Source organism: Heterodontus francisci, chromosome 38 (assembly GCF_036365525.1).
Source record: "Heterodontus francisci isolate sHetFra1 chromosome 38, sHetFra1.hap1, whole genome shotgun sequence".
Lineage (NCBI taxonomy): Eukaryota > Metazoa > Chordata > Chondrichthyes > Heterodontiformes > Heterodontidae > Heterodontus > Heterodontus francisci.
In genome coordinates, this window is record NC_090408.1 from 30,966,723 (window position 1) to 30,991,897 (window position 25,175).

The 25,175-nt window shown below is 38.5% G+C and overlaps 1 protein-coding gene across 1 annotated transcript in view; it reads right to left on the reverse strand.

The window, feature by feature from the left end:
* myef2 (myelin expression factor 2) overlaps positions 1–25,086 on the reverse strand; it is a 25,618-nt gene extending 532 nt beyond the window's left edge. Inside the window, exons 1-17 of the mRNA XM_068018021.1 lie at positions 24,911–25,086; positions 20,812–21,017; positions 16,668–16,720; positions 16,206–16,213; positions 15,075–15,168; positions 11,094–11,291; positions 10,859–11,012; positions 9,169–9,218; positions 9,010–9,073; positions 8,777–8,878; positions 8,590–8,640; positions 8,390–8,497; positions 8,163–8,315; positions 3,979–4,092; positions 2,204–2,287; positions 165–373; positions 24–75 (exon numbers count right to left, since the gene is read on the reverse strand). Coding sequence (XP_067874122.1) covers positions 24–75; positions 165–373; positions 2,204–2,287; positions 3,979–4,092; positions 8,163–8,315; positions 8,390–8,497; positions 8,590–8,640; positions 8,777–8,878; positions 9,010–9,073; positions 9,169–9,218; positions 10,859–11,012; positions 11,094–11,291; positions 15,075–15,168; positions 16,206–16,213; positions 16,668–16,720; positions 20,812–21,017; positions 24,911–24,993 — 1,783 coding nt within the window. The 5' untranslated portion in view covers positions 24,994–25,086. The remainder of the gene's footprint in view (positions 1–23; positions 76–164; positions 374–2,203; positions 2,288–3,978; positions 4,093–8,162; positions 8,316–8,389; positions 8,498–8,589; positions 8,641–8,776; positions 8,879–9,009; positions 9,074–9,168; positions 9,219–10,858; positions 11,013–11,093; positions 11,292–15,074; positions 15,169–16,205; positions 16,214–16,667; positions 16,721–20,811; positions 21,018–24,910) is intronic.
* Positions 25,087–25,175: the final 89 nt, after the last annotated feature.

The following is a 25,175-nucleotide window of genomic DNA, read 5'->3' on the forward strand; positions in this document are numbered from 1 at the left end:
AAAAGGACTAGATAAACACTCACCACACTGACTAAACTTTTCCTTTAACTTCTGCCATGTTAGATCATACGGAAGCTGAAAGCAAAGTATTTACAGTTGTTATTTGTGCATGTGTTTTTTTCATGTAAAGGAAAAGCTTCAGAAACAGCCAAGCTGCTGCTTACATTTCTTGCAAAAATCTGGCAGCCTCGAAAGCCACTTCCACGGTCTCTTAATCCACTTCCCATTGAGCCAGTGTTCAAGCTTCCATACCCACGATCCATATCCATGCTCCTGTCGAGGCCTACTCCCATTCCTGTTCCCATCCGATCAAGGCTGGAACCCATGCGATCCATACCCATTGCCATGCTATTCATAGCAGGCATTCCACCCCCTATGGTACAAAACAGGTCAAAATGGCTTCAATAGTTCAGTTCAATATTTCAAATTGGATATACCAAGTTATCTTACATTCTGCCTCAGTTCAGTGATAACACTTTTGCTCAAGTTGGAAGGTTGTGGGTTCAAGCCCTCACTCCAGAGTCTACAGCACATGGTGCTGCATTGGAGTGTCAGTTCAGCTTAAGGGAGTAGTGTACTGAACTGCTTTCAGTTGAGATGTTAGACTGAGAGCCCCCATCTGCTTGCTCAGATGGGCATAAAAGATCTGAGAGGAGTTCATCTGTGTCCTGGCAAATATTTATTCCTCAAATATCACTTCAAAAAAAAAAAGCCAGTTATATATCATAACCACTGTTGTTCGTAGACTTTGCTATGTGCATATTAGCTGCCACGTTTCCTACATTACAACAGTGACTACACTTCAAAGGTACTTCATAGGATGCCCCAAAGCTCTTTACAGCCAAAGATTGCAAAAGGCACTATATATATGCAAGTTTTTGTTTAAGCATTAAGTTATGAAATTAACTTCTACAAACATCTCAAATAAATAAAAACATCTAAAATTTGTGGTGAGAGCAAATTGAAGAGGGAATAACAGCATCTGAATTTCCAACAAGGTATCAAAATGTGACTACTCAACAGTACATTTGCCACAAATCAACTTTTAATAGGGACATCTCTAGTCCCTCAGCAAGACTGAAAGTCTGTTCTAGTTTCTGGGGTTTTAGGGAGAATGCACGAAATTAAAATATCAATGATTTACCTGGTAATGTTTCATGCCAGTTAATAATCGAGACTTTTATACAGAAAATATCCCAGGATCAACAGAACAAGTGGTATTTTACAGGGATCTGTTGTGGGGCCTCAACCTTTCACCATATTTAATAATGACTTGGATGAAGGAAAAAAGTTGTATACTCAAGTTTTTCAGGTGACACCAAGTTTAAGAGAGACAGTTAGTGCAGATGGAGCAAGAAGTTGCAAAGCGACAGATTCAAGGTGAGTGGGCAAGACTATGGCAAAAGGAGTTCAATTTGAAAGATAGATTGGAGTATTTTCTAAATGGTGAGAAAATAGAACCTGTATAAGAACAAAGATTTGGAAGTCTAAGTACACAGATTAAAATCTAATCGGTTTTTAAAAAAATTTAAAAGGCTAATGGATTTTTGGCCTTTATCTTGGAGGGAACTGGAATACAAAAAAGGTAAGGAAATGATGCTTCAGTTGTATACAGCCATGGTCAGACCCCATCTGGAGGAAGGTTCATTTTTGGGCACCACATTTATGTTCTCAACAATGCACCTTAATCTCAACCTCACAGGCACTTCTACTGTAGTGATGAGAGCTTTTTTTTTAAAGATTCCAATTAGTCATGAAAAGGCAGCTCTCTGTAGACCTATGAACTGAATGACAATAACTGATGGTTTTGTAAGGGCAAAGCTTTTATAAAACCAACACACAAAGCCAGAATGGACTACATTCTCATCCAGGTTTAATTCCCCAATTTCAATGCAGAATATTTTAAACAGTAATAATGATGTTTATGGTACTAGGTCACCAAACTATCCATAAATGAATCACAAAAAGTACCCAATACTTCAGAGCCTTTGCCTTCCACTCCCAACAGTCCCCAGATTGGAACTTGTTGGAGTATGATTCTGCAATTACTGGCCAGTGCATCTATTCAAAAGCAAGGACATCAAAAATGATCATCTCCCAATGCCAACCATTAAAAAACGTTGTTCTCCACATACCTAGTGATACCTCCAGTATGGAAGGCCATTCAAAATGTTAAACATTTGAACTATTAATTAAAACCTACCCAATCCAGATGCCATTGGGCCCATGCCAGTTGTACCCATTCCACCGCCCATGCTTCCTCCGAGACCTCCACCCATACCACCTCCTAAAAGGGAGTAAAACCAATGGTAAATATTTTAGACAACTCACTTAAACAAACAAAATTTTAATATTGCTCAAAAACAATTAGACCAATTTGTAGCCTGGCCAACAAGGGAGGTAAAAATCCATCAGCAGCTCTTCAGAGTCAAAAAAAAGCAGCAAATTATTGAAATGCTCAGTAGTATTTTTCAATCCTTAAACTTTAATCAATTACCAAATAAAGTCATCTTCCTTTGACCTTATGAGGTACTGCAGCCATTAATTTGAGTAAAGGCTGTGCATTTATCCTTCTAAACACTGCAATTAGATGAATATGTGAGAAATTGCATAAGGCATCTCCTCACTAGATTTCTGCAGCAACCATTTCACATGAGAAATATGGTCATGGCATGGGCAGCAAATGTTCTCAGCACTCAACTTGAAGGGGAAAGAAAAAAAAGAGAAAGCTGTTTGAACAATTAATTTAATTTTTCCAGCTCCACAGAAGTGATCTGCATCAATAAAGTGAGATGGATGTCTTTTCCCCCCAGATAGGCAGTGCACAAAATGAATTAGATGAAAGGTTTAAAAAAAAAGGGGGGAAATTTTTGTGAACATTCACTTTACAGACGAGAGGTATCAAAACCAACTATCATCTATAATTTGTCGGTGACTGGACAGCACTTCCTTTGCTCTGCACCAACAATGCCCTTCAACCCTACTATGAAAAGGAGCTCTGCTGCACCATTGTGACACTTGTCACACCGAAGTAAAAGTAACAGAGCTAATTTCAGAAAGCTTTTTGCTGTGCACCACATCCAGCGGGTACTGGATTAAAACTGCCAAACTCATTTCATATCGGGCGGCACAGAATTTGGGTTATAGCATTGTCAGGCTTTAAAGCCTAGGTCTCAGTATCTAATCCACTGGCACCAACCAGTTCCCCATATAAATTAGAAAAGCTAACCATTTTCAAAATTCCTGGCAACTTTGATTTTCATAAATTATCTGAAATTATTCCATGTTCAATACATCGACTTACAGAAATAAACAGCCAAAATGACGTCTGCTTATGTTCAACTAAACTATAAAAAGTCACCTTTACAAAAGAATCATTTTTTATGAATTAATTTCTTTCAAAAAACCAAGTTGCCATTAGAGCAAAACAAATTCCTTTAAAGTTTCAGCTTTTAGCATCTTCACAACCTTTCCCCCACCTTAGTGGAAAACCCACTCAACTCGATTATATTCAAAGGAACAGGTATCACAGACAAGGAAAGCATATTGAAAATGGTTAGCAATTTTTAAAAAACAATAACAATGTGGTGGATAAGATTAGATCTCCATAACGCTGTCTACACTTATCCACCAATGCCAAATTTTCACTTCCCTACCATTCTCCTCACTCCCATTTCACAAATGGGAGCTTGGTAGAACTATTTGGTAAATATAAAATTGATGTAGTGTGAAGTTCTGAATCTTGGATCCTTCAAAAGACTCATGCTGAATTCTCAAATACAAAATAATGCAACCAAAACAATAACTTTCCAAATTTGGGTGCGCATGGGGAAAAGGGGTGCAGGCAAATAGGAAAGAAGGCTGCATATTTTCAAAGAGTTGGGTTCTCCAAATGAGTCACAAAGAACATTTAAAATGTGCATCTTTTCCTCGGCCTCAATTATCAGATCACACAAAAGTTTGTCTTCAGGTTCTTACCCATTCCTCCAAATGAGTCCCCAAAGCCACGGTTCATTCCCATGTCACTTCTTCCGAATTCTCGATCAAAACTACCTCCCATGCCAGTTGACCCCATTCCTGCGCGGTACATATCTGGAACAAAAACAAAGTTAATATTCTTGTTTTAAAAAGCAAGGCAGTTCAAAAAAATACTAAACAGTAAGTTAGTCGACATTTTGAAAGCTATGTATTTGCAGCAGAACCCGAACGATTGAGTTTTCCCACTTGTATGTTTAGGTTGTGCTTAGATGTGGTTGGAGATATATATCCAATTTAAGTTGCCAAGGCTGAGACACCTAGGTTAACCCTGCTCTTCATAATTAATCCCACAGAACGTCTACAGGACAGGAGGTCATTTGGCCCATTGTGTCTGTGCTGATTCTCTGCAAGAGCAACATACCTAGCTCAACTCCCTGCCTTTTCCCTGTAGCCCTGCAAATTTTCTCTCTTCTGGAAATTGTTTAATTATCTGTTGAAGGCCTCAATTGAATCTGCCTCACCCACACTCTCAGGCAAAGAATTCCAGATTGTAAAAATATTTTTCCTCATGTCGCTTCTGTTTCTTTTGCCAATCACTTTAAATTGGTATCCTCTGGTTCTGGATCCTTTGGCCAATGGGAACAATTTCTCCCTATCTACTCTGTCCAGACACCTCTAGCAACTCCAAGGAGACCAGGCCCAGCTTCTCCAATCTATCCATGTATCTGAAGTCCCTCATCCCTCGAACCATTCTCGTGAATTTTTTCTGCACCCTCTCTAATGCCTTCAAATCCTTCCTAAAGTGTGGTACCTGGAATTGGACACAATATCCCAGTTGAGACCAAACCAATGCTTTATAAAGATTCACAATCACTTCCTTGTTTTTGTACTCCTATTTATAAATCCCAGGATCCCGTATGCATTATGAATTACTTTCTCAACCTGCCCTGCAACCTTCAACGATTTGTGCACAATCCCAGGTTCCTCTGCCACTAAAGGCTGGCGCGGGTCTGGAAAAAAAAAAAAAACCCGACCCAAACCCGACAGAACCAAATCTGACCCGAGCCAGAGTTCTTCCATTTTTTCCCCTGCGCCCAAGTGAACCAGAATGTTCACTTTCTCCAGTTGACAGCAGTCGTTTTTACATCCATAGTGCACTTACTGTACGTCCCACTTTTGGATGGATGGAAAGGAAGGAAGCTGCAGCATGAGTGAGATGACATCATAGAGACGCTCACTGCACAGACTCAGTCTGTGGAGTCTGGATGCACGTTTCCCTCCTTGACATCCTGGACTCCCAGCTCAGGCAGGCTTTTCAAATTGTGACGCTTACCTACTCAACTTCCCTTTTCCTCCCAGCAGAGCAAAAGGTAGGACTGCGTGTGTCCAGCCTCTCCTCATTCTTCCTACCAAAATGAATCACTACACACTTTTCTGCAATAAATTTCATCTGCCACTTATCAGCCTGTTCCACCACTGTATCCTTTTGAAGTTTATCACTATCCTTGTCACAGTTCAAAATACTTCCAAGTTTTGGGTCATCCACAAATTTTGAAATTGTGCCCTGTACACCCAAGTCTAGATCATCAACAAATAAATCGAGAAAAGGCAGGGGTCCTAGCACCGACCCCTGGGGAACCTCACTATATAAAACTTCCTCCAGTGTGAAAAACAACCAACCATTCACCACTACTCTCCATTTCCTGTCACTCAGCCAATTTTGTATCCATGCTGCTACTGTCCCTTTTATTCCATGTGCTCTAACTTTGCTGAGAAGCTTGTTACGTGGTACTTTATCAAATGCCTTTTGAAAGTCCAGGTACATCACATCAACCGCATTACCCTCAACAACCCGCTCCGTTACATTATCAAAAAGGTCAAGCAAATTAGTTAAACACAATGTGCCCTTAAAAATCCATGCTGACTTTCCTAAATTAATCCACATTTGCCCAAATGACTTAATTTTGACCCGAATTCTCTCTTCTAAAAGCTTTCCCACCAAGGTTAAACTGATTAGCCTATAGTTGCTGGGCTTAGCCTTACACTTTTTTTTTATAAAACAAGCGTGCAACATTTTCAATTCTCCAGCCCATTTGTACCACTCCTGTACGTAAGGAGGATTGGAAGATTATGGCCAGTGCCTCCACAATTTCCACTCTTGCTTCTCTCAGTAGCTTTGGATGTATCTCATCCAGTCTTGGTGAATCATCAACTCTAAGTACAGCCAGCCTATCTAGTACCTCCTCTTAATTAATTTTTAGCCCATCCAGCAGCTCAACTAACTCTTCTTTCAACATGACTTGTGCAGCACCTTCTTCCTGATAAAGACAGATGCAAGGTACTGATTTAGTATCTCAGCCATGTCCCCATGTGTAAATCATGTTTTAGGACCCTAATTGGCCCCACTCCTCCTTTTACCACCCTTGTGTTATTTAAATGCCTGTGGAATACTTTTAGGTTCTTTTTTATGTTAGCTGCTAGTCTCATCTCATACAGTCTCTGCTTCTTATTTGCTTTTTCACTTCATCTCTGAACCTTCTAAATTCAACCTGGTTCTCAACTGTATTATTCAACTGACATCTGCACCTTCTTTCTGCTTCACCTTACTCTCTATCTCTTTAGTCATCCATGGAGCTCTGGATCTGTTTGCCCTACTTTCCCCCCCAGCGGGAATGTACCCGAATATCTCCTCTTTAAAAGGCAGCCCATCATTTAATTAACTTTGCCTGCCAATCTTTGGATCTGGCCAAATAAATTGAAATCATTCTCACTACACTGAAGTTGGCCTTCCTCCAATTAATTATTTTTATTCTGGGATTACTCCTTGTCCTTTTCCATAGCCAACCTAAACCTTATGATGCAAGTCACCGTCCCTAAATGTTCCCCTCCTTAAGCTTGATTCACTTGACCTACCTCATTCCCCAGAACTAACTCCAGCAATGCCTCCTTCCTCATTGGACTGGAAATAGACTGATGTAGCAAATTCTCCTGAACACACTCTAGAAATCCTTGCTCCTCTCTGCCCTTTACGCTATTATCCTAATATAGACTGGGATAGTAAAAGTCGCCCATTATAACTACTCTATAATTCTTGCACCTCTCTAATCTCCTTGTAATTCTCTTCCTCTATTTCTTTCCCACTAATTGGTGGCCTATAAGATTGTACCCAAAGCGATAGTAGCCGTTAGTTTTAGCCAAATGGATTCTGTCCTTAATTTACTCCTTATACAATACTTCTCCCCCTCCTCCTCTCCTTCCTTACCTATCTTTCCTGAACACTTCACATCTAAGAACATTTAGTACCCAGTTATCCTTTTCTGAGTCAGGTCTCCACTATCCCCACGACATTATATTTCCACGTGGCTATCTGTGCCTGCAGCTCACCAACCTTATATACCACACTCTGCGCATTCACATACATGCACATTAAACTTAATTGAGACATTACACTCCCTCTTATTCTAACCCCACCTAATACCTTATTCTTTTCTACTCCAGTGCTATCTGTCACTCCCAATTCTACGTGCATTTGTTTTACTCGCTAATATTGCCTTCTGGTTCCCACACCCCTACCAGTTAGTTTAAACCCTCCCAACAGCAAATTGCAAACCGTACAGCCTGTACAGGCCCCATTTACCCCAAAACTGGTCCCAATTTTCCAGGAATTTAAAGATCTCCTTCCTGCACCACAGCCATACATTCACCTGCTCTATCCTCCTATTTATATACTCACTGGCATGTGGCACTGGGAGTAATCTAGAGGACGGACACTGACAAGGACATTAGATCCTTGATTCAGTTTCGAAAGATAATCATATGCAACATAACCCAGTCTGATTCAGTCTTCCTCCTATATCCAAATGGGCACTTGCAGCAGGGGATTGCTTGATAGTAATGAGAGCTGGAATCCTGACCCATTTCCCTCCCAATAATAAACTAATGGGCACCAAGGCCAATTGGTACACTCCCTCCAGTTAAAAAACCACACAGAACGTTGACTGAACCTGGGATCATCTTGATCTATGTTTGAGATATTCAGTGCATAAACTCACTGAATCATCTGGGGAGTCAAGTAATATGATTTAGTTGATATTCATTAATGAGTACACCGCCAGCAAGCTGAAATGACACCATAGAAGTACAAAATATATTACAATATAGCAACTATTTTTTAAAAAACGTACCTCCTATATTGCTTCCCATTCCACCTACACTGCTGCCCATCCCTCCAATGGCACTCATGTTGCTGCCCATTCCTCCCATATTTCCGCCCATTCCTCCCATGTTTCCCATTCCGGCAGCCATATTTCCTCTGAAGTCATCCATCGTACCCATACCTGCAATAATAAATAAAAGGTCACCAAACTGATCAAAAATAATAAAGCCTCAAGGTGATAAGAAAGAAAATTACCTGCCATTCGACCCATATTTCCCATGCCACCCATGTTTCCACCACCGTATCCTGCCATGTTGTTCATTACGTCCATTCCACTGCTAAAACCACTGGGACCACTCATTCCTTAAGGTAGGGAGAGAAAAAAAAGAGACTTGCAATAGAAGATAAATAAATTTATGCGATAAAAGCTTGGGTTCTTAGCATAGAAATCTCACCTCCACCCATTCTGTTCATTCCCCCATAGCCTGGTCCATCCATTCCAATTCCTAAGATAAAGACAAGAGGTTAAGTAGCAGTGATCATATATTCATATTTAACTATTTAAATTTGCCACAACGAACTTATTGTATGTAACTGTCCTTTCTCATTCAGAACCTTACAGACAAGTTCTAAGCCGCATACCTCCAGATCCCATATTCGCCATTGCACTGTTCATATTTATTTGATTTGCAGCTATTGGCTGGCCACCAGGACCAAGTCCCATTCCAATACCTCCAAGTCCACCTGAAACCAAACAAAATCAGCAGGCATGAAACCAATACACTATGCAATTCATGACAACTACCGTAGGATTGTGGAACTTATCTGAACTCATGTTACATAATTTGTATTATGGTATCTTGTGTTAGACTTACGAGGTAACTGTGGTGTCTTGTTATCCATGGAACGGAAGTCATCATGTGGAACAGATCTATCGTCCTTTATAAAAAAGAAAGAATTTGGTTTGTAACTGGGAACTGTTCCATTTCCAAACTCTTCCCCATCATAGTTGTAATAATGTAATCAAATCTTACCATTTTCACATGCATTGGTCTGTCAAACAAAAGCTGTCCGTTGAACATAGCTGTAAACAAGTTAAGGAAACTAAAACATAGCGACAAACTGACAATGCCTAATTCTGTAAAACGATCTCAGCTATTTATGAAAAACAAATAACAGACTGCAAAGGGGCGTGCCTACTACGAACTCTAGTAAATGTGCACTTAAATACAATTTTAGATTATACATGACTGTTAGACTAGTATCCGTACAAGTTACTTTACCTAGCGAAGCCAATCCCTTCACATCAATTGTATTTGGTACCTTCAATCTTGTATCCAGACTTCCACCCAATTCTACTCAGAACCTTAGACCTACAATCTAATAAGACTAACAAGGGATGGGCAATAAAGGCCTTGATGTTACACCATCAAAAAAAAAGAAACTGCAGAACTAAATGGAACACAACAGGTTGTTTTTATTCTTGCCCTCAGGTCAGTTTTCCCTTTGCCAGTATGTTCATTATGATGCAGGCTGACAGTTGTCTCCATCTTATGTCACGATTGAAAGTTACAAGAGTGATCAGGATTCTAAAGGTCTCACTCACTTGTATATATGGCATGTTTCGTAAAAGAGAAGCACAGTACACAAAGAGCAAGGAATAATATTAATCAGAAAAAGTTTCGATGACAAACTACAAAAGCATAGCTCAACTTAAGTCACCCAAGTGCAAATATTTCTCAGGAATGTGTGCATTCGCCTTGACAATAATAACTGAGGCTCCTTTTCGAATAATGAATTAGGTAACTGAAGTAATTTTCAGTTATTGACCAGAGAAGAGTGGCACGAGCAGCCAAAGCAGGTGGTCAACTTTTCAAATACTGCAAATGGACACAGCAATAATTCTGCATTTGGACAACACATGCCATTATTAATATGCAAATTAACCAACAGCTTGGGGCCAGGAAGAGATGCCCCATGAATTACCACAAATTGCTGTCCGATTTGCGCCAATTTACAAAAATGGCATTTTGCCCTGAACCTGCCCATGATTTTCATGAAGTTACTGCATTTGCACATTAATTGCCCAATAAATTTACAAAGTTAAGTCTATCAACAGGGAAAGTACCCTTTCAATAATGTGATAACTGTTAATGACTGCCAAACTACCTATTGGGCACAAAATGATTAAAAGTGTGGCATCTCTTTCCTTCAAGTAGTGAATTATTATTGGGAGTTTATTTTATAACTTGGCATTTAAAAATCTCCATTTTCCATTTTTTTTTCTTTCAATCTAAGCGTTCTTTCCCTCTATCTATTTGATTTGACAGCATTCTTCCACTGATTCACCCCCTTTTTCATTCCTTCGTTTTATTTCTCAATCCTTAAATGTCACTGGTTAAGGAGGTACAGTTTGTCCCATCTATCACTAAGGTCCCTGGTGCCATGTTGCCCTTGATGTGCCATTAGCAGCCCACACTTCAACTTTGTAGGCAAAATATTTTTGCACTGAAATATACAGCAACAAGTCTGTCTGACAGTATACGCGGAGATGCCCCACTCCAGAAAACTGTGCCTATATTCATCCTGGTTATTGGTTTCAGTTTAATGTCTAAAAGGAATAGCCTCAATTGTTTCTGAAGTGTAGATTCAGAGTTTTTGAACATTTTCAAAATTATTTGTAAAACACGTTATCTTAAACCATCACTATGAGGGAAAAGATACAGATAGCTTGAACAGCTTCAAGCGGTTGTTCAAAAATCACAGTTCCTATTCCACGACTCTTGCCGTCTTTGTCTTCTTTGATATCTGCACGTTTTACTGTCCCAGCCATGGAAAATACTTCTTTCAGTTTCTTCCAACCCACTTTAAAGTCAAGCTAAACAAACAGAAGTATCAAGTTCAAAACAGTTCATTCTCTTTCAATTTTACAGGAAAAGGAGAGAAATTAAAAACTTACATTCGCAACAAATACAGTTGGTAAAAGTCTTCCAGCCTGCAGAGCAGTGAGAACTTCAGGAGGGATATTTGGGTTGTTGACCAAGTTCGGTGGCAAATTAACAATTGGTGAACCCATATCTGGCCCAGGTCCGCCAGGGAACGAACCACCACCACCAGCACGCTGCATAGCTCTGCGGGCATGCTCTCCATCAGCATCCTATGACATAATAAAAGACATTAAAATCAATACAATTACATATTCCAAAAATAAATTACACAAGCTCTGAAGTTTCAACCTCTGCTTCAAATGAACACAGATTTAGAGGCCACTTAGTTATGCTCATTTTTGTGGCACCTAAATTTGTACATATTCTTCAATTAAAAAGGGAATAAATGTTGGGTTGCAAGGTGACCCGATTGGGACGCGTTTCCGGACATAAGTAAATATATTGTTGTTGTTGACAGAAAAGATTGAGATACAGGAAGGTGGTGGGTAGCAACATTCCCTCGAAGTTTCTCTTTTCTGTGCACAATCCCATTAAGATGGTCTCACAACCACACTTGCGCACATCTTAAAAGGACCGCTTCTTGTGCACAGCCTGTTTGTCCCCTTCGCGCTAAGTTCTGGACTGCTGTGTGGCCACACACTGGGTGCAGCTTAGAGAGAACGTTAAAGGTAGGTGAGATTGTTTGAAGAAAATTGGAAACAGATTTTTGGGTTTTATTAAAATATTTTTCTCAGGCTCAACGATACCAAGCACTCCCAGAGGCAAGCTTTGCCTCCCCTATAAATATTTTGTTACCTGCCCTGTACCGAAAAGAGATCAATAGCAAGACCCAAGGACTGAGCAGAGGACACCAGATTTATTGGGATGCATCACAATGTAATCACACGGCAATGAATTCTCCTCTTCTACAGGTGGACTGAAGACAATTAAACTGAGATTCAAGCTATAAACCAACAGATTATTTAACCAATACTGACTATTTTTTTAATGCTCACTTATTAACTTTACTAGACTCATTTATTTTATATATATATATATATATATATATATATATATATATATATATATATATATATATATATATATATATATTGTACTAAGACACCTCCCATGGGCTCTCTTCCAACCTACACAAAAGATGAAAATGGATATTCACTTATGTAGTGGAGTATTACCACAGTCTTACCTGGGTTTCAGTCACTCTGCTGCTTTGAAAGTTTACCCAAGATTAACTACATCTAGCTTCCCCACAGAAATATAATTCCAAACCCTTTCAATTTGGACGAATTAAAACTCAGACACAATGAAACAGTTATCTTAGCTGTCTAACCAATTAACAAGTTAAACTTGAATTGTCAACAGCAGAAATAAAAAAAACGCAAATGCTGGAAACACTCTGGTTAGCTAGCAATTGTAGAGAAAGCATACGTTTCATCAGAACAGTCTGTTAACTTATCTGCTCGCTCTGCATGCTGACTAACCTGTTGCATGTTTCCAGCATTTTACTTTTGTCTTAAATCATCCACAGCATTAGACAATATCTTTCAATTACATTAGTCCAATTAGCCAATCACAGAACCATTTAAGCCAGTTCAACTTACGTCCATATCATTAGACTATTGCATTTCTCAATAAGAGACCAGTGTACCATTCAAATCAATATTTAAAACATTTTCTCTACACAATTTACACCAAATACTGCCAGAGAATCAAGGACATCTCTCAGCCTGCCTGTCTGAGCAAATGTCAAACAGAGTCCACTGCATAGATCAACAAATAGCTAGTTGTCAAGGAACATTTCTCACGAACAACAAATTGGAAGTCACCCACATTTCAACAGGATCTAGGCACCAACTCTCCCGATCTTATACAATCTATCTGGCCTCTGATGTAACATTTCCCATTGAAAATGTCCAGTCATCCCTGTATTAACCAATGTCTGAATTGATTCGTTTCCAGTAATGAAGGATCCAAATTAAAAAATAGACAAGACTTTTTTCTTAATTGCAGGGCCATTCCCTGTTCAAAATAAGGGTTTAAGAATTTTTAGGGAGAAAATTTTTTCAATAGCTTGCAATCCCATTTTAAATTTGTATTAGAGAGTGCAACCAAACAAACCAACACAAACTGAATATGCTAACACCTCTGACAAACCAGCCAAGTGGGCTGAGCTCCATATTGTGCAACAGATGTTTGGGGATGGTTTGTCTGGTACAGAAAGCCTATTGCATCACCTTTGAAATACATAAATCAAAACTTTTTCTATTGCTGCTGAGCTACATGCAAGGGTCAAATGAAGATAAGGACTTTAAATAGCTGCCACAGGCCAAGGAGGCAGAAGAAGGATGACGCATTCTACAAGTGCCATTTATCCTTGAGGTCCAAGGTCTTCCATCACCCCAAAGCACTGACATGCCACTGAGTTAAGTGCAAACTAATCAGGATCTATACCATAGTACAAGCTTCCATTTGATTATTCCATCCACTTTCTGCAGCAGGGCCGCCCAAGGATGCAGACAGCTATGTGGGCCACATATGCAAGTTTATTTTCGCTCTTTCCCAATGGCTGATAAATGGATGCTTTGTTATAAAGCATTCCTGGCATATGTAAGTGTATCGCCGAAGAGCCAAACTCCATTTGCTTGTCCGTGTGCACCATGGATGAGGGCAGCTAATCTCGCCTGCCTTGGTACAATTCAGTCTCAACTTATTTTTTTTTTTGCACTTCAACGTTACCATTTTAGTTATGTTAGTTAATTCACAATACCAGATACGACCACAATGAACCGTAAAACATCATGTGGAGATCCCATTTTGGATTATGCTATAAATTATGGAAACTTAGCTGTTCAACAGCTAGGTTTTCTCCCACCAATGGAATTAGTGTAATAATTGGCCAGATCATCCCACAGCACACCCCATTTGTTATTTTTTCTTTGCCCTAACTTGCCAGAAGTATGGCGTTATAACAGCATGAAGATGGCAACAGGATATTTGGAGATGACTGAATGGTGGAATCAAATGTATTTATTTAACCAGAGATTTAAAGGTTAAGAAAGTAACAGGAACGACTGAGGGAGGGTGAATGAAAAAACAAAGATAGGGAGGGAGTAAAAAAAAAACACACAGAAACAGGGGACAGGCAAGTTTTAAAAAAATTCCTTTTTTAAAATCCAAGAACAATTTACTACTTGAAGGAATGAGACTCCACAGTCTAATTTGTTCAGGTTCTGGGCCAGAGAGGTTGTTTGACAATTATGACATTGTTAAAAGTTACTCATACTCTTAATTACCAGATTTAATCCTGTGGCGAGTTTAATGGGCATCAATATGCATATCCAGAAAGCTCTTGAAAATAAAGAGGCCAAGGGTGAGGTGCCATTTGTGCAAAGCAGATGAACTGTAAATGAAGCCCTGGTCATGTTAAAGGCAAGAAACTGCATATTTCAACTGTTCATGTTATTTTTGAAGTCACGAATTTTTCAGCTTTGTAAATTCCTAAACAAGATATTCCATGATCATTCATCCTGTTAGTTGTTGGTTAGATCCTGCTGTGAAAATTTGTTGCCATTCTTAATTACACCAGTGACTAAAATGTGATGTTTTTGATTATGAAGCGCCTCAACTGAGGACATGAAAGATTATATAGAATATAAGTTCTTTGACACTACTGCATGACTGAAGTAAAACAAGCTTTGAGCTTAATTCTTGTCATTTTCCCCACATTGTTACTGAAATTAAAATGCCAGGTTTTGCAGGGACAAAAAAAGGGGGAAAGCCAATAAAGTTACACAGACCAATTCCAAATACTGAGATTTTTATCAAGTAAACAAATGATAGGGTGGGGATGTGCAAATTCCTGATATTTTTGAATGGATAAGGGGGAAGCATAAAAGGCCATTTTGAAATATTTTGCATAAACTGCATCCCCATATTTACATTAGCATAATGTTTACTTGGAACTACTTAAAGGAGAAATATTTGTTACTCACCTCTTTTATAGTAAGTGGTCTTCCACCAAGATCATACTTGTTCATAACATCTAAAGCTTTTGAAACTAAATCTTCAGTTTTGAATTCCACAACACTGTAGATTTAAAAAAAAACTACTTTTCATACAAAAGCAATAATATTTTCAACCAGAAACTGTCACTTCTAAATAGTACAACTGTGGGTCTCAGTTAAATGAAAATCAATTCTTGCATCTTTAACATCTAAATAACCTGTCCACCAGATAATGTTTTCTGCTATATTGCCCTATACCAAGACTGTATCCTCCCACAGTGACTAGGCTAGTCCCTCTTAAAATTCCAGATGAGTTTAATAGATATGATGGCAGTTCGTTTCTTAAATTGGTATTGCTAACTCAGCCACATTTTCTTGAAATTGCACAAATATTCCTGACACTGGGCAAGTGTGGCCAAATACATCACAAGCAACTATATCTCTCCCATCATTTTCCAAATATTTGTAGACTTTAAAAACGTTAAGATGTACAAGGCCATATAGCTCAGCAAAATACTAGTGGAATTCTTCACAGGATGCCTAGCTATTCTTACAATACAAAATGTAATATTTATTCTTAAATAATTTAGCAATGTGATGTCAATTACAGCAAACTTTGTTCTTGGGTTAGAAACTCATTCTTATAACACGCTAAATGCATATAAATTGGCCAGTTTCTGACACTTGGATCTTTCACATCCAGCAGCAATCCCTAATGTAAACTTGCCTGATCCAATAAGAACACTCACCATGAACAGGTCTTCCTGCTGTCTAATTTCAGCAAATTAAAACAAGCAAGTTTTTAAAATGGGGCAGTTAACAGGTGCATGCAATTTGTACTGTGGGAAGTGACAGCACATGCACCCCTCTAAAGCCAAGAGAAAAGCTGCTCCTGAAACATCTACCTAAATATGGGGCCTGAATTTTTAGTGAAAAATTAAATGTAGCTGAATACATAGTTAAGTATGATGCATCTTGATCTAAAAATGAATTATTCCAGAAAACAAACAGACAAACTTAAAGGGAAATAAAGCTGATATAAATATTTATATAATATAAATAAAACCAGTTGAAATACAATGACACTTTAACAACTGAACATTAAAAATAGTTACTTACCCGCAACCCTAAAGTCAGATGACAAGCAATGCAAAGGGGAAGAAGAAAAAATGGTTTAGCACATGAAATTACACCATTTGTTATAATGTTTTATTTTAATCATTACAGTATGCAATGGATTCACAAAAAACTACTGTAATTATAACAAGCCCTTGCTGCAACTACCTCCTGTATTTTAAGGATTACTTTTCTGTAAAAGCAAGCAATGCATTACAACTAGTTTATAGTAACACCAGTCCAATCAATTAAACATGAAAATATCCACTGCAGGCCTGCAGATTATCCCTTTCTTAATGCCAGACAACACAACCAAACTCCAGCATAAAGCAGAGTTGGCAATAAATACAAGGGCATCCTAACTAACAAACACCTTAAATTGAGCTACCTGTACGAAACAATAAGTTTAAAAAAATAAAACTGCTGAGGACCTTATGAACCCCCGAGCAGATTTTTCCCACTTACCCTTGACTTTCCTTCAGCATCCTTAAAGAGTTCCACGTATATAACATCACCAACTACATGAGATATACAGAGGGGAAATACCAAAAACAATGCATTTAAAAGACCACACACTTACTTCACTGTTGCCGCTTACACAACACTACAGAGGAACAACCCATTATTCACCAACAATCAACACCAGACCAGCACACCTCCTAATAATTACAATGCATAACAATTTTTAAAATGAAAAAAAAAAATCAACATTTGCCCCAAAGATTTGTCACCTGCATCATCCGAATCGGATGCAAACAACATTTACTATCATATAGCAGCTAATTAAACAGATTTGGCCTGTATGATATAGTTGGTGAACAAATAACAATTGTTACTACCATTTAATAAACAATCCAACATTGCTAAAACAAGTTACATTTTCCTATCAATGCCAACTTTGTGGCAGTCAAAATACACTGTTTTAAGGTGACAAAGCTTACAACCCTGGATGTGTAAAGTCACAAATACATAAACACAATACTGCAATGAAAATGCTTATTGCACAACACACAAAAGCAATAATTCAGCCATATCATGGCATAAAAAATCTAAATCCAAATCCAAGACATTGAGCTTCACAATTAAACTTTGTGTCACCTTACAACAGATGCAGAAATCAAAAGTTACAGACATTGTACTTAGCACAAGATCATTTTAAGCTCCAGTAATTGGCTCAATAGTAAAGGCATTAAAAAGAACGATACTCGGAACCAAAGTCCAACTTACTTAATAAAAAAGGACGATAAAGGAAGTAAAGCAACTTCCAGTTTTCTCCTATGACTTAAAGGCAAGCATCAGTAATATTCTACATTTTCTCTTCCAGATGCAATTTCCTTACACCATAAGAAACCTACATTGCCATGTGCACAATAAGGAAATTTCACTATGTATTTAGAAGTTACAATGCTCAACCATCAATTATAGGACTTCAATAATCCATCCTGAGGCCTAAACAAAGCCCAGATTAATACAATTGGCTGCGAAACAGAACAAATCCTTATTTGGAAGGCCTTTACACTGTTTGATGCTTTGTCTCAGAAATGCCTACACGGCTCTGCTAGTCAGTCTCAAATTGCTCTTGGTCATTCATCTACTCATAAATCAGTTGTACAAAATATGCACCATTTTGGATAATAAAGTTTTGAAAATTTGTAAAATATTAAGTTGTAGTCATCCATAATAATCAAACTGTTTAATAATTTACTAGCACCTAAAATCAAAAATACTTGTGTGCAGTGAACTGCAATAACCAGGTCTTCACATAATGTTAGAGTACCTACCGTAGGTGCAATTTTCTGTGTACTCACTAATATCCTTCAGCCCACAAAAAATAAACTTATTCTGTGAGAAAATACCAGGAATACTGTCCCTTAAGAGCTTTGTGCCATGCTTTCATCAGGTGCTCTACCAAAACCAGTACACATTTATTCAAAATGTAGTGCATCCTGGGGTCTCAAAAAATTCTAAGTAATGAATAAGGGTGTGTATAGTTTTTGAGGGGGGGAAAAAAAGGGAAGGAAGCTTTGTATGTGCAGCTCAATACAGAAAAAGAGAGAGCACACCTATATCAGATAACCTAGAAATTCATCCTTATGCTTGATTCCAGAAATAAAAGTACACAAAAGTAGTCTAAAAACATTTGTATATAGGCAAATCTGAACTGACAATTGCAAAACTACCCCCATCAAACCAAGGAAATTGCACAAAGCATAGAGGTTACTCGAAGAACCAGCCAACGGACATAATGTAATTGCATGCAACTGTCACAACCTGGTATTGATTGGGCACCAACTTTCTCCAGTGGTTCTTCAACAGTCAGGCAGCAATACAGCCAACTTACCAACTATTGCTTTGTCACAAGATTGCTTAGGATTTTGTCACTAAAAAGGAAAGCATTCCCCAGAAAGCAAATAACCATAATTTTATGTATCTACTTTCTTTCAATGCACTTGGAAAGATGATTGTCCAAGATAAAAATAAAACATGGCAATTTTTAAGCTGTCAACGGAAGTAATCTTATCATTTAAAATGGAATAAGTTTATCACTAAAGCTCAACATTCCAGATTTGGAATAAGGTGACACCACTGTAAATGAGGAACTAAGTTCCCAAGAAAACAGATGGACATGGAGTATAAATTCACCAACCAAGTCTCCCAGAATTGGGCAATGGACAAAATTACTACCACATAATTGCTAACTGAGCCTCTATTATGCAGCAACAAAATGGATACTTTATTTTGTGGCAAGTTATGGTGTCCTCCAACTTAAATTTTTTCTCCAAAAGGCAACTAGTCCTATCCTATTTTGCTCCTGGCTTCATAGTCCAGGTGATGCACATTATGGAGTTGTAACTGAGGTATTAACACCAAAAAAAAATATTCTAGGTCCTTAAAATGTAACATGATTCCAGGAGAGGTTTCACTAATGAAGACTAGAAGTTGCATCAACCAAATCATGTGTGAAATCACTAAATTATACCCAAATCTCCATACCGCTGGACCAAATTTAGGTTCCCTTCAGTTAAGCAGTGGGTGTTATGTCAGTTACCATACATGTAATCAAACTGCTTTTAAGTACATTTGTCCATACAACAATGTAGACTCCACTTAAAAGTTTGACTGTGAAGGATTTGGGAGACGAACACTGTTTGGCACTATATATAAATGCAAGCTCTTTCTCATCAGCACAATTATGCTACAGGAGGTGGATTTGCTTTGCTACTTCCACATGTTCCACTTTATGAAGGTCATAAGTAACAGTCTCAATGACAGCCAGAACTGAAAAAAAAACTCATCCCATCTTTGGGTACACTATCTAAATGATCTGCAATGGTGTTATGATCTTGACCCTTATTTACATAGAATCCACAATCTTTAGACCCAAACTGCACAACCACTACTTCTTGGTGGGACTCCAAAGTAACCAGTGGAGCACAAGTTTTACAAATTTATGGCTGGATTTCCAGGGTCAAACCTTCCTGGGATTCAGCGTATTCGGACTGTCCTGAGAAACTGACTCATCTTTTTGGGACAGGACAAGTACAAGAAAGATTTCAGCCATTAAAAATCTTCCTCATCCAAAAGTAACCCACTGGAATTTACAACACAATAGGATGGCTGTGACTAAGTCAACAGCAAGGAAGCAGGGATGCCATGCCAAAAGGTATTTTCTTGGCCACTCCTTGTATGGCTCAGTGTATTTCTGGGTGTAAACCCTCCCTGGCCAAAAAAAAACTTCTCGTCTTCTGAAAAGATCACAATGTAAGCTGGTTCTGGAGCTACCTCTTAGAAACCTTTGGCGTAATTTCAAAGTTTTTTTTAAAAAAGGTTTTCAGATTAGCTTACATCTCAAGAGGCATCTCGACAAACAACTTGCATTTATATAATGTCCCCAAAGAGAAAAGCTCCAGGTGGTGGCTGTTCAATTCCACAGTGAATATTTTTGCCCTATTATCCCAGGCTGCAGCATTTCAGGTATCCAGAGGGCCTGATTTCTTTTCTGCCATGTTGTTTTCACAAGGCAGAATACACTAAGCAGAAGCCCTTGTCTGTATATTTTAGAATGGGTGGAAAACATTTGGTTGGGCTCTTCGGACAACATTGTCTGCAAAAGTTTCAATATATCCCCACTTGTAAAGTACAGGCTATTGGAACAATTAAAGCACATGAAGTAAGCATGATGTAGAGCTCTTTTTTAAAAAAAAACCCTCTTCTGTTCCAAACCCACTAGAAGACAACAATTTCCATTTTTATGCATGATTGAGTTTATCAATACAGATTAGACCAAACACAAGTTGATAAAATATCGCACATATTTGTTTCACAGCAAAAGATTAGCTTTAGGATCTGCCCCATGTATAGATGTTTCACATCAGTTAAATGTTTTAAGGCCAAACTCAAAGGTCAAAAACATATGGTGTCATTAGTACGGTTTAAAACATTAATATAGAAAGTTTTGCTTTTTTGATTTTATGCTTGCACTTGAATTGTGTTTTCAGTTTAGAAATTAATAAAATTAAAACAAACCCCTAAAGTATTAAATGATAAATTGCGAATTTATTTTGGAAAGCATTGTTATTCATATATGAAAACTGCTTCCATAAGTTACCTTTTTCTCGCATAAGGTCTTTAATCACTTGCCACTTTGTATCATATGGAATGTTGCTAATAAAAACTCGGTTACGATTATAACCCTTCTTGTCTCCATTTGTCGTCTTCTCTTTTAAATACGGATGAAATCTATTAGACTTCTTGTTTCCTATGGATTTTTCCTTCAAACTTGAAGTCTCTTCTTTTGAAGCCTCATCCTCTTCACTAGGTGTTAAAAGAAAAATACATTAACTTCACACAAAACTACTCAAATGTTCTCAAAAGGAGCCATCGGTCTCAAAACTCCAACAAAATATTGGCATCGTTCCACCCAAAAATCAGATCTTTTAGTGGGATTAATAATTGAAAAAAATCCCTACAGCTTTACACAATGTTAAACTTTGCTTCAACATTTTCTATGCATAATGCAATTCCCCAAAAAGCAGTCTAGAACATGAAGCAGTTTTATGATTAATGAGTCAAGTGCCTAACCAAGCCCCTGCTTGCACAATTCCTCATCCCCCCCCTAACTGGTCATGGTTGACATGGCTTTTCCAATCATTTATTCCCCTTGCCCCAAGTGAGAACAGATTGCTAAATCCACAGTACCTCCCCGTCAACTACCCCCTCCCCACTCCCTTAAATTAGACTCAGTAACAGAAATTGCATCAATTACAGGAGATGACAGTAGAAACACATTATGCCAGTGTTTATTATTTCTATCAGTTGATTGGACATCCTTCTCAATAAACATATAAACTGCTAGTTCAGTGTTCAGCTGTAAACCCAATCCATTAAGAGATACTGGTTGTATAGAAGGAAGGATTATGTAAACCAAAAGGTGCTGCAGTTTTTCCCTGCAGTTCTAGTCAAAGATAGAAGTTGAGGGCCGAGAAACCAAGATGATTCCCATGAACACAAGCCTCAATCATTAATAAAGGCCAAGGAACTCGTGGTTATCATTTTTGGAAGATAATGTTGAACCTAACAGATATAAAAAGCAGGCCCATATAAATTGCAAAGTTTTGCAAAGAGTTCAAGCACAAGTTTAGAATATAAAGTTAGAGAAGATGGGAAGTCAGGAGAAACTCATTATACAAAAAGTTGTGGAAAAACTTGCAAGGAAAGTCAAAGCAAGTAATTTAAATATATTCAAAAGACCATGACAGAATGTTACAGCACAGCAATGGCCATTCCGTCCATCAAGTCAGTGCCAGCGTTCTTCTCTGCTCTTTGCTCACTCCCCATAACATTTACCTTCTAAAGCAACCATCCAATTCCTTTTCTTAAAAAACTTATGAACTCTTCTTTGTAAACTATGGTGGAATAGAAGAACTCATCATTCTAACCACCCTATGTTGCCAAAGAGAAAGAAACAGAAAAATAGATTTTTAAAAAAAGAGACAAGCAGATGGGACTCAAATTAATCAAAAAGTACCTTGTTTATTCTAGTAGGTTTTAAAAACGTCAAAAGAACACAAGGAATAGATACAGGAATAAGTCACACCATCCTTTGAGTCCGTTTCATCGTTCGGTAAGATCATGGCTGATTATCTACCTCAACATCTTCCCGCACTATACCCATATCCCTTGATTCTCTTAGTATCCAAAAATCTATCAAACTCTATCTTGAACATACTCAACGACTGAGTATTCAAGCTCACTGGGGTAAAGAATTCTAAAAAAAAAAAAAAATCGCCCTTTGAGTGAAGAAATTTCTCCTAAATGGCCAATCCCTTATTTTGAGATGGTGAACACTAGTTATAGACTCCCAACCCAAGGAAACAGCCTTCTAGCATCTACCCTGTCAAGCTCCTAAAATTTTATATTTTAAACCAGATTGCCTATCATTTTTCTAAACTCTAAAGAATATAGGCCTAGTCTACGCAATCGCTCCTCATAGGATAATACCCTCTTCTCAAGAGTTGTAGTTAACTCACACTCGCCTTAAAGAGCATGTGGTGTATCTTTCCTTGGATAAGGAGATCAAAGCTGGACCTAATATGCCAGGTGTGGTCCCACCAATTGTGGCAAGACTTCTTTACTGTTACACTCTAGGCCCTTGGCAATAGGCTAACACAGCATTTGCTTTCTTAATTGCATGCTGTACCTGCACTTTGACATATCACATGCTTTTCTAATTGCTTGCTGTGGCTGTACACATCTATCCTAAACAAATCAAAGCCAAAGTGAACTAAAAAGTAATTTAAAAACAGCAAAGAGTAATGGCTTTTTGTTTAAAAAAGCCAATTCAAAGTTATAACCCAACGAATCAGATCAATGAGTAAAATATTTCATAGATTCCCTGCCAGATAGATGGGCAATGTTTTTAATGGAAGGGAAAGAAAGGGACATAAAGATTCAGAAAACCAGGACATGAGTGACCCTCTCCCATCTTCTTTTCTGCACAATGCAGTCAGTCTCTATTGAAATGGCAAGTGTGTATTTACACAGGTCTTTATCACAATGACATTAAATTTATCTTGGGGGTTGTTGATTGAGAGAATATTAGCCAAAATAGAGTACCCATCAAATCCTACCATAGGATCTCTAATACACAAACAAATTCTCAATTTAATTTCTCATCCAAATGATGACACCTCTGACAATGCAGCACTCCTACAATCTAGGTTATGTACAAATTCAGGAACAGGGCTAGAACCCACAACCTTCTGAATCAGAATATGCTTTCTCTTTTTGTAGTTTGTGCTGTCGGGTTGCCAGTCACCTAACAGCAGCTCTTGGGTCTCAAAAACCTGAATGCCAGAGATCGGCACCAGTGTTATAAATATCACATGCAAACTAATGAGTTATCATTGAAAATTCAAATGGTATTCATCCAATAGATTTTCTGTCAGTCCCACATTGTGAAATAAATTGAGGAAAAAGATAGTTAGAAGGATATAGTTTAGTTTGCTCATTTTATTTATACTAAATTGGTTGGTCTGGCAGGGTGCTGAGATTTGTATTATACCTTTAGCTGCTTAAAAGATTTTGAATAAAGCAGAAATTTGTAAGGAATGAAATGTATAAGAGATAATTAATCAGCAGTTTGCTAGCAACAAGATCTCAATATTAATAACTAACTTACTAATTGACAAAAATCTGAAGGCACAACACTGCTCGTGAAAATGCCAAGAGACCATATGTGGACAGAACTCATTGGATCAAAGCTCCCTTTATTCACGCAAGTACAAAGCAAATAGCCCTTGCATTTGTATTTCAGAAGCTTGGGGATCTCTTCCACATTCTACCGTGGAGAATGTTTTCTCTACGAACAACGCTACTGTAAAAGTGCCTTTTTGCACGCAGACCGAATGTTGTATTCCCAATGGGCGGTTTCGTTCTATTATATTCAAATATATAAAGCGTTTACCAAGTACCACGTGGGCATCTTCTTTGTTAGATGCACAATGACCAAACAATTACAATTCCCCGGGATACGGGAAAAAGGTACTACTCCAGAATAAAAGGGGAACATTTAGACTCCCACCATTAATTGAAAATATTTACATTCAAAACATGGGAAATTTAGTTTACCGAACACTAGATTAAATTTTCCCATCTACACTGAAGGCTGCTTAAGTCCCAGTTATCATTTCAATTGTTTTTAAACGACGAATCGTTAGTCCCCCAGGGGTATAAATAACTTCCCCCGCCCTGAACCATCAGAAACACAATTCACATTTCTATTATCGTAGCGATATTTCCTTCAATCATAAAAAATTAAACGCCTAATTTGCATTGCATTATAACATGCTGCAGAAAAAAAAAATCGGAGGCTCATTTTTTTCCACGCGAGGACTAAGGAACACGTTGCAACGAAAATTTGGAGCAGGCGCGCACGACAAAGCGATTTTCGACCTGCCCGAGGGAAATGGGGGAGGGGTGTAAAAACGCCGCCGTCTCGGCTTACAAGAAGCTTCTGGGCTCCGACAAAATGTTGGCAGTGAAAACAAGGGGTGAGCAACTTCATAAGGAGCAGTTTAAACCGAAAGAGGGAAAGATATGCGGCAGCTCTGTGGGGCGAAGAGCAGAGCTTGGCCAGAGGCCTGAGCCGCAGGCTGACAGACATGCTCATCGACAAAACGCGCAAAGGAGGAGAGGGGGTTCATTACGTTTTAATCGGCGTCTCGTTTTCTTCGTGCTGTGTATTTTCCACATTCTGCACCGCCTGCGACTCCTCTTTAATCTCCTCCATCACGCTCGCCTTAAAGCTGTGCTACGAATCCGCCACTCTCTCCGACCCGGGGCCTTTCAGTCGCGAAGCGCCGCGCAATCTCCGCCCCGCCCCCTCCCCAAATCTCGCGAGAAGTCCGGCCCTCGCAACAATCAACCTGCCCTGTCCCAAACAATCCAGCAGCTCATGACATGAAACAAAAC